We start from the raw sequence: 10583 nt of genomic DNA on the forward strand, positions 1-10583 counted from the left end.
AAACTCTGGGGAGGGAGGGTATGTATGGGGGGGGGCAATGTTAAAATATGTACACAGATAATAATTAAAAAAAAAAAAAAAGAAAGACAGGGCTGATCAGTAGCCCTGGTGGAGGCCTGGAGAGAAATGGAGGTGCAGCTGCTGGCCCACCCCAGAGAGAAAGAGAGAGGCAAGTGCTGAGCAAAAGCTGCCACACAGGCTACAGATTAGACCCTGCTTCTCCCTTCAGGCCTCTCTCTGGGCCTGATTTGCAGCCCCCTCAGCAGTCAGTGCTGGGTCACCAGGCCTGCAGCCACAGCAGTCAGTACTGGGTCACCATGGCAACCCAGCACTGACTGAAGGACTGACTTCTGACTGGTTGAGACTCTGGTTGTGATGGACCCAGGGTTTTTATATATTAGGATTACCAATACTAATATAGTATAATATAGTATCACAAAAATTGTTGGAAATATTAAAAATCTGAAAATAACATGATTACTTCTATTATATTCTAAATTTCCCCCCCTCTGGCTCTTTTTTGGTTCATCAGTTTATGTTGTTCACTATATTCTACAAATGGGTGAGATTATGTGATATTATTTTTTTTAAAAAGAATATTTTTAAAAATTTATTTCAGAGAAAGGAAGAGAGAGGAAAAGAGTAATAGAAACATCAATGATGAGAGAGAATAATTGATCCGCTGCCTCCTGCATGCCCCGTACTGGGGATAGACCCCAAAACCCAGTTATATGCCCTGACTAGGAATTGTACTGGAGACAGCATGGCTCATTGGTTGACACTCAACCACTGAACCACACTGGTTGGACATGACATTTTTTTAATGGCAGCTTTTTATTTCTCAGGGGTACATACAATGGTGATGAAATAAGAAAGAGAAACTACATTTATTGCCTATTTATCACATATCAAGAACTGTGATGAGCAATTTTTGGACATTATTTCATAGAATCCTCCCATGAACCTTATGAAGGTGGCATTTTCAGTTTTGTGGGAGGCTTAGACTCAGAGGGTTACAAGACTTATCCCAAGATCACAAGTTAGCAAGTGTCAGAGTTGAGATTTGAACACAGATCAGGATGGCTTTATTATAATATGAGCCTTTGGATTCTCCATCTGACTGTCCCTTAGCTTGTTATGGTCATAGAATAGTTTGCAAACCTTTAAGTTCTGGTGCTAGGAAGGACCTTATGATCACAGGGTCCAGTTCATCATGTTACAAGGAGGCAACTGAGGTCGAGAGAAGTGAGTTTCTCCAGGCAGTCACAAAGGAAGTTGTGGCACCGAGAATCAGCATGGCCGATGGGACCAGTCTCGGTTGCCCATCATCTCTTGAGGTACTGGCACTGAGCTCATTCCTCTCCTGTTGTCTTGCTCCTTCAGACCTCGGGACAGTTGCTCACCCATGTCCTTTCCTCTTCCCCTAACCCTAGAGAACCTGTATCTTGTGACTCACCCTCTGAAGAGACAATGAATGCTTATGAAGATGATAATGGAAGAAGATGAGAGAAGATTCTCTGGGGCTTTGCCTGGAGACATCGCCCATACCTTTATTTGTTACCTCAAGAGAGTGACTTTAATGGTAGGAATGCCAGCGGAGATGGAAGGGAAAGTGGTGGATGTACAGACTATGGTGGTGATGCTCTAGAGCAGTGGTTCTCAACCTTCCTAATGTCGTGACCCTTTAATACAGATCCTCATGTTGTGGTGACCCCCAACCATAAAACTATTTTCATTGCTACTTCATAACTACTTTTGCTACTGTTATGAACCGTTATGCAAATATCTGTGTTTTCCGATGGTCTTAGGTGATCCCTGTGAAAGGGGCCACGACCCACAGGTTGAGAACCACTGTCAGGGGTCGCCTAAGACCATCGGAAAACACAGATATTTACATTATGATTCATAAGACTAGCAAAATTACAGTTATGAAGTAGGAACAAAAATAACTTTATGGTTGAGGGTCGCCACAACATGAACTGTATTAGAGGGTCGCAGCATTAGGAAGGTTGAGAACTACCGGTCCATAGGGATCAGAGCCTCAAGCACCTTTGTCTCACACAGCAGCCCCTCACTCTGCCGGTAGAGAGGCAGGTGACGGGGCCTAGTGTAAGGATTGGCCTCCATGCACCGTTCCCCTTCTCTATCCCCAGGCGAGGCTGACGGGCCTCTGCCCTCCACTGGGAATGGGTTCAGAAGCCTTTTTAACAGGGTTCCGGACAGAACCTTTCAACTGACCCCAGTTGGTTATAGGGATGAAACACCTATGTGCCTTCCCCGGTATCATCGAAGGCAGATGACAAAATAGCTGAGCCTCCATTCCTCCCAATGGGCAAAGGAGAAAATAATCACAGAACTGTGGTAAGATTTAGAGAATATAGGTAAGAGCGCAGCAGATTTCACAGAGCCTGGTCCTTATAGCTGCTCAGTGACTACCAATTGTCATTATTATCACATTAATGCCGGGGGCGGGAGCGGGGAGGAGAGGCATGCTGGCACAACTGCGTTATAAGGAAGTTAGGGATTGTAGAAGAAAGGTACTCGTGGCCTCCTTTTGTTATCTCCCTTTACCGTGTGACATTGCAGACACAAGTCCGGATGTTTCAGGTCAAATCTAAAAGGGTTGAGCCGTTTTCTTGAGAAACCCACTTCAGGATGACAGCTCACCGCCCACTGGCTGGCTCTAGACCCGGCACCAGGTAAAGCAGTCTGTCCCCATCCCACCCAAATTCTGATCATGCTACTCACAGGCAGAGGGTTGAAGAAAGTCCCTTATTCCCAGACTAGTTCAATTTTCTATAAAACCCATATAATAGTCTGACTCTAGAAATAGGTATGTTGATACAGTGATGGATTCACTGAGAGTTGTTATATGTCTTGGAAAAAAACAAAACAAACAAAAACCAAAACAAACCCCCAAACCTTTAGGGAGTAGGATGTATGTTTAAAGAACACTTTTTATTTTGCAGAAATTGGGAATGCTTTAACTTATTTACTTATTTATTTTTTAGTATCATTTATCCATTTAATGTGCATCCTAAATGTCTCCGGCTATGTCATTATTTTCAGTGATATGTAAACTCTAAAGGGCAAAGGTGATGTCTGCTTCATTTATTTTTTAGAGCATCCAGAACAATACCACGGACATGAAGTCATCAATCTATTTGTGTGCTGCTGTTGCAGATTTGAGTACAAACGGCGTCCCATACTCCTATAGAACACTATTTCATTCTCATTTTAGACTTTTAAGAACCAGAAATCATATCATTATATGTAGCACAAATGTAACTTATCGGTTTATTTTAATTTTTAAAGTATCACTATTCATTGTCTTTCTATTACAAAAGGCTGCTCAATGTAGAAAATGTGAAAAATGCCGAAAACTCTGTAGAGGACATCCAATGTCATTAATTCCCATGCTGGAAGATAAATCGCTTTCAACATCTTGGTATATTTTTCCCCCTCAATGATTCATTTTCAAGTGTTATTAATATTATCTAATCCTTAACTCATCTTAAGACTTTCAAAATGATTCTTCTCCCTGTGATTTCCATCCTTTCAGCTAGTGATCCAGTGTTCTTTCCAGGAAGAATTATTGCTTTGTTATTTCTCAATGCATTGAGTTGCATTGTGAGTTAAGGAAAAGAGTTTGCCATGAGCTACTAGTGACTGACTCCTGTTTCGGAAGAAAGTTGTGGTTACCACGAAGGAAAATTTAATCCATCTGCCCCAATGCATTTGTTGTCCCTAGAGCCAGGTGAACTACCTTTGACTGCTTCCCTAGGATTATGTCACCCACCGAGGTAACTTTCTGTTTCAGTAGGTGATGTTAAGAAACAAAACAACACCCTTTGAGTTGATCAGTTTTGGAAAATAGAGACCTGCTTTATATCCCAGGTCTTTGATGTGCTCAGTGGCTCCTGTAAGGATCTGCCTCTCTTTTGTGTTGACTGACAAGACCTTTCCTATATATATGTGAGCAGTCAAGCAGCCCGGTAACCGAGGGTAGAGACATTTACCCAGAGCGAGCTTCTGCCACTCATCGTGACTTGCTGAGACCTTGGGCGAGTGTGAGCTCTGAGAGAAGAGTTGGCTCCGGCAAGAGCAGGTGAGTGCACCTCACCTCCAGAACTTCATTCCTCACCAGGGGAAGTCCCAAGAGCCCTGCTGAGGTGACAGGTCAGAAGCAAGAGCTGGGAGGTCAGGTTTGGAAATAAGTAACTCTGCAACCTCTTTTAAGTGATAATGAGTTGGGGGTATTCCATAAGTGCAATGTCCACTCTCACTGTAACACCCGTATGTTCTGTCTAGTGGGCTGAGCATGTAGGGAGAGGCTCTGGCCCCCGAAAGAGGCAGGAAATGACCAAGATGCAAAGAGGGCAGACTCACAGTAGACTTACAGGGATTATGTTTTAGCATCTCCAAGCTTTCCATCATCTGGATTTAAATGGAGTCACAGTGAGGGGCCATGGCAGCAGAGGCACAGAGCGGAGGCCCCGGGCAGTGAAGGGGGCACACTTTTATGGACAGCCACCAAGTCAGGTGCCAGGTTTCATAACATCTGTTCACATCCAGGCTTTGTGGAAAGTTGGGCTAGTAAAAATATAGAAGGGCGTACAATTATTATTTACCTACCTCCCCAGCTTGATTCTCCATCCACAGCACTGAAAATATAATTAAAAAAATATTTTATTGATTTTTACAGAGAGGAAAAGAGAGGGATAGAGAGTTAGAAACATCGATGAAAGAAAATCATCGATCAGCTGCCTCCTGCACACGCCCCACTGGGGATGTGCCTGCAACTATAGTACACGCCCTCGACCGGAATCGAACCCGAGACTCTTCAGTCCGCAGGCCAATGCTCTATCCATTGAGCCAAATCTGTTTCGGCTGAAAATATAATTTTAAACAAACATGCAACATGGCACCAAATACAGTGGATCTGAAGAAAAATAATGTGTGTGTATCCATGTAGTATGATAGGATATGCATAATTTTGGGTGTGATTCATAGTCTGTGTTCATTGAGACAGCTTTTTTATTTTTAATTTTGATTTTTAACACCCATGTCAAGTCCAGCAGTTGAGACACAACAAGGAAAAGCCCGAGGTTCCCCTTGGAGGGCTGAGTGTCCAGTGAGCACACGGGCCAGTGGGATCTGTATTGGAGTCGGTGAGAGGGAAATGAGGGCCCCAATAGTGGGGTTCGTGGGCATCTGCAATTTCATGGCTTATTTCTTCTGAAATGCTGAGAGCCAGGCCCCTTTGGTGTCAGCCTCGTTGGCCGCCCCACGGAGGGCGGCTGGACCAGCTAACAGACTCTCCTTCCTCTCCCTCTCCCGGGGAGCAGCATGAAGCTGGCACACCTGTTCCTCGGCCCCCTGGCCCTCCTCCTCCTGGCCGGCTGCGGCTGCGTCCTCAGCACCTCCGGCGGGAACCTGCGCACCTTCGTGGGCTGTGCCGTCAGGGAGTTCACTTTCCTGGCCAAGAAGCCGGGCTGCAGGGGCCTTCGGATCACCACCGATGCCTGCTGGGGCCGCTGTGAAACCTGGGAGGTGAGTCCAAGACAGGCCCACTGGCCTGATTTCTAAGCATCTGCTTTTTCCTTCGGATTAAACAAAAAAAATTATTATTATTTCCCTGGCTGGTGTGGTTCAGTGGTTGAGTGTTGACCCATGAACCTGAAGTCTAGGTTTGATTCCCTGTCAGGGCACATGCCCAGGTTTCGGGCTCGATCCCCAGTAGGGGGTGTGTAGGACTTAGCTGATCAGTGATTCTCATCATTGATATTCCTAATCCCTCTCTTCCTTTCTCTTCTTCTCTCTGAAATCAATTAAAAAAAAAAACTCACACAATTATTTGGCATGCTCAAAAAACAAAACAAAAACGGAAAGAAATCCGATCTTGTCCCTCTAACAATGCATTGATAAAATTAATAATTTTACTTGTGTGTATCTGTGTATTTGGGAATCATCTCTGGGAGGTTAAGACGTGCTGTTATTCTGCCCACTTCACAGATGACATGGAGGAATTTGAGGGATAAGTAACTGCAGAGTCATGTTTATTCCTGGGGTGCAAAGGTGGGAGTAAATTCTTGGTACAAGCATGTAACCAAAAGGCTCAGTGTTCTCCCAGCGGTGAGGAAGCCAGCCAAGAGGGCGGGCGAGGGCGGGTCCTCAGTGCCTCTCCCAAAGCCCTGCCCGCCCCACCCACCTGCTCAGGATTATCACGGGCAGAGCCACTAAGTTCCTTTATATTGAATTATAATCAGCCTTTTCAGCTGCATTGCATTTTAAATGGGGATAAAAAAATCTCAAATGTAGAACCCTACAGGGCTGTGATGAGGGTGTGTTTGCCGGGTGAGGAGAAAGAAGGCCATTCAGCACCCCATCAGATCACATGGAGTGACGGCTAGCTCTTCCCCCTGAGCTCTGAATTGGTTATAATGAGGGACCGGCTCTGATCTTGTCACCATCGCGAAAATCATTAAGGACCACCCACTCCTGCCAATTCGGTGCCCAATGTTCAAGGTCCTTAGCAATGTGACAGTCTGGCTGGTTCCCAGCGGTTACACATAGCCTGAGGCCTGGCCTTGTCAGATGGATTTGTAAAGGTTTTATTAAACACCTTTCGTGAGACCTCACCTTTGGTTCTCTTTGTATCCTTTCTCCTTCCCACCTGTCATGATCAGACTTCTTCTCTGAGGCCCATCTCCGGAGCTGACTCCTCCCCAGGGGCCCTGACTCCCTGGATGGCTTATGACGCTGCCCTGCCTTGCTTCTCACTTCCTTGCCTGCAATACAACTCTAGGTTTGAAGATTTTTTCAGGGCATGGGTAAATTCTTGCACCTTTTACAGCTCTTGTCAAAGTCATGTATGAACAAAGCATTCGTAAGTACCTGCTGAATTCCATGGGATGGACTCACCCGGGAGTTACGGTGTTTCTCCTCTAGCTTCATCCACACCAGCTTAGCAGCCCTGAGCACCACAAGGGGACACACTGCCATTGGGAAAACTGTGCTTCTGTTCGGGGACTCAGGCAGCAATCTGCTGTTGCTTAGATAAATGATGGCCCCTCGACGAGGACTGGGTTATGGTGATGAAACCTCCGAATTAAATGAAACACCGAATGAAGTTTTATTTTTGCATCATTTAGGGGCTTGAGACCGAGTAGCCATATGAAAATGAGGTGGCCTAGGATGCTGTGGCTGTAACTTGACATCACACAAACTCAGGGAACTTGGACACCTTCTCATCCTCAGGGTGTGGCCTGATGGGGAGCCCTCTGCTCCAATTCCGTGTGGGGGCTCTTTGGAGCCCAGGTCTCAAGCCACCATGTCCCTCAATCCTGTCTTCTCTTCTCCTTATTTATTGAGGAATGACTTTAATTGGATCACGGTCACCCAGAGGAGGTCCCTGGAGAAACGGAGGCAGCAAGGCCATGAGAGACAGGATTCTCCTTGATGCTAGCTCGCTTTTATTTATGCCTTGATCGTGCTGTGGAAAGGGAGGTTACTTACAGAAAATAAATAAAAGGCTGAGATTTACTTTCCCAGCAATCTGGAAATTTCTGAGATAAAAAGCATTTATTTTTATCCGGGAGCACATCTGAAAATAGGATGTTCCTGACGAGAAAGTGGCTGCATTTGCTTTGAAGGTCGGACGTTGCTGAAAATAGCCTTCACTCATGGCCTGGGTTTAGGGTTTCCAGATTTAGCAAAAAAATAAACCCAAAACAGAACAAAACCACAATGCATTAAACTTGGATGCCAGATAAACACAACTTTTGGGGGGGTACATGTCTTCCCTATACCGAATTGCTCTTGTTGTCTCGGCTTTTATTTGACCATCTAAGTTAGTGGTCGGCAAACTGCGGCTCTCAAGCCACAGGCGGCTCTTTGGCCCCTCGAGTATGGCTCTTCCACAAAATACCATGGCCTGGGCGAGTTTATTTTGAAGAAGTGGCATTAGAAGAAGTTGAAGTTTAAAAAAATGTGGCTCTCAAAAAAAAAAATTTCAGTCGTTGTACTGTTGATATTTGGCTCTGTGGACTAATGAGTTTGCCGACCACTGATCTAAGCTATTGCATGTTTAACAATTCTTGCGGCACCTCGGTTGAATATGGCTGTCCTAACGGTTCCCTGTTTTCCACCTGTGGGGACAGAAGCCCATTCTGGAGCCCCCCTACATCGAAGCCCATCACCGAGTCTGCACCTACAACGAGACCAAACACGCGACCGTCAAGCTGCCCAACTGTGCCCCGGGGGTCGACCCTTTCTACACCTACCCCGTGGCCGTCCGCTGTGACTGCGGGGCCTGCTCCACCGCCACCACCGAGTGCGAGACCCTCTGAGGCCGGTGTGGCCTGCAGCACCATGGCAGCCTTGAACCTCGCAGACCCTTCCCCCCACCCCCCACCCGGCACGGGCAGCACCAGCAGCGATTACCCCGGATTGGAGGACTGTTTACCTTGGACCACACCGTGGAGGAGGTCGCCTGTCTCCCTTGGCTTCAGCTCAGGCCCGGGCCCAGGCCCAGGCCCAGGCCCAGGCCCAGGCCCAGGCCCAGGCCCAGGCCCGGGGGCAGCACCCAGCTAACGAAGCAAAACCATATTTGTGCCTTTGCTGGAGCAATTTCTCCAGCTCATACACCTGCAAATTAATTTTCCTCTACCCTGAAGCTCAGGACGCCATTGGTATAGCACCACGATGGGTTGATAGCATGCCAATGGTTTCAGGGCAGCAGGCGTAATCAGGAAATGGGGCTAGAAAGCCTTTAAATCCTCATGTCCTCCTGACTGACTGGCCTCCCATAGAGTTATGGCGAAAGGGCCAGAAACCAGTAAAACCCATGCTCCAGTCCCCATGCCTCCACCCCAAACCCCACTGCACGCTTCCCTAGGGGAAGTCCTCCCTCTCCTTTGAACTGGGCAGTTATTAGAGGAGGCAGGGAGGTGGTAACTCAACAGGAAAGGAATCTGGATTTGGGTGATTCATTTTTCAAGCAAAATTCCCTAAATCCCCTCAAGATCCTTACGAACGAGGTTCCTTTTAAATAAATGTTCTCTGAAACAACAGGGAACGGCAGCTGTCCTTCACACTTAAACACTTACTGAACGAAGCTCGTGTTTTCAGACTCATGGGATGCTCTCCCAAAGCCACGCCCAAAACGATGAACCACAGACATTCTTTCCCATGTAGCCTATTTTAAATGGAAACCGTACTTTCTTTCTTAAACTCAGAAGAAATGTTTGTAAGGGGTAAGACTGCATTGCTGGCTCGTGACTGTGTAGCTTCTGCCCTCTCTACAGCCTCCGGCAGCTGGTTCTCTGGGGCTCTTTTAAAACTCTAGTGCTTTGCAAGTGTCTTTAATGCTGACATTTTGGGGGTTGACATTGACCTGGCTCCTTTCCCACAGTACGCCATAAGAATCTTATTGCTTCAAATAAAGCCTGTCTTCTGTCTTGCGAATTGATGAGAACTTTCCAGAATGGTTTTCCATACACCTGGGATAACAGGAACAAGCCCTCTTTAAAACGAACCGGGACGTCACTTTGACATCCATGTGGGATGTCGTGTTTAGGACGGAACATGGAGCGGGCTGGGTAGCATGAGTCCCTGGAGTGGCTCTGTCTGTGTTCCCACCCCTGACGCATCCCAGCTGGGAGCCAGGAGTCCTCGCTGAGGGGGGGAATAACGAGTCCCCACAAAATCAGTAAAACAAAAGTTGGGATTGATGGTCAGGGACTGGGAGGCTGATATCCGGGAGCAAAATCCACCCCGCTCTCCAGTGCAGGTCTGTTTGGGAGGCAAGAAAGCCAACGCTGGCATGGCAAGTAGTTGCGTGCGTGGGGCCTCTGCAGGGACAGGGGAGGTGGGCGGCGACAGGGGATGATATTGAGTAGCGCCATTCTAATGTTCTCAACCCATACCCGAGAACGTCCCTCAGGACCTTTTGAGAGAAAGGGCTGCTTCTTAAGGAAAGTTTGGGTGCAGAGTCAGAGGTGATGGCTTGCCAGAATTTGAGAAATTCATCAGCAAGGGTCCTGCAGGAAACCAAGGATGCACTGCAGTGGACATGGAGGAGGGTTTGAGCAGAGTTAGGGAAACCAACCAGGGCTCTGAAACACGTCTGAACACTGGTTTAGAAGCAACGGGCAGCCCTAGGCAAAAGGAACAAGAAGGGGAAGTGACTATCCGACCCCAGAGAGAACTGTAGGAGAGGGAGGCATAGGAAGAGGCAGCCATCACCAAAGTGAGGCCTGCTGGGGAGGGAGGCTGCCCCCCCCTCCTCCCTCACTCTGCTCCCATGCCTGGATCTCCTGCCGAATCAAACCAGGAGGCAGAGAGTGAGGGAGCCCATGGATTCCGTCCATAAATGCTGGCCTCCCGGGAATCGGGGGGCTGCATGCACCTGGTGGGTCCCGTGGCCACGGCCCTCCACAAGGCAACATAAGGAGGGCACAGGGGAGGGCGCGTGCCTCTTGGGAAGGCTGGGTAGTGGCGGTCCCTTGTAGACTGGGGGTGATGGCAGGAGAAAGTGCCCTGACACGGAGCTTCTCGGTGCCAGGGGAAGGGAGCGGGGT

General features: G+C 47.6%; 1 protein-coding gene across 1 annotated transcript; it reads left to right on the forward strand.

Annotated features, from left to right (window-relative positions):
* Positions 1-5072: 5072 nt before the first annotated feature.
* Positions 5073-8374, forward strand: GPHB5 (glycoprotein hormone subunit beta 5). The gene is made up of 2 exons (XM_084882183.1): positions 5073-5553; positions 8163-8374. Exons 1-2 carry the CDS (start codon positions 5350-5352, stop codon positions 8349-8351), a joined length of 393 nt encoding a protein of 130 aa, XP_084738309.1. The 5' UTR covers positions 5073-5349; the 3' UTR covers positions 8352-8374.
* Positions 8375-10583: the final 2209 nt, after the last annotated feature.

Source organism: Pipistrellus hanaki (assembly GCF_964339955.1).
Source record: "Pipistrellus hanaki genome assembly, chromosome: 1".
NCBI lineage: Eukaryota > Metazoa > Chordata > Mammalia > Chiroptera > Vespertilionidae > Pipistrellus > Pipistrellus hanaki.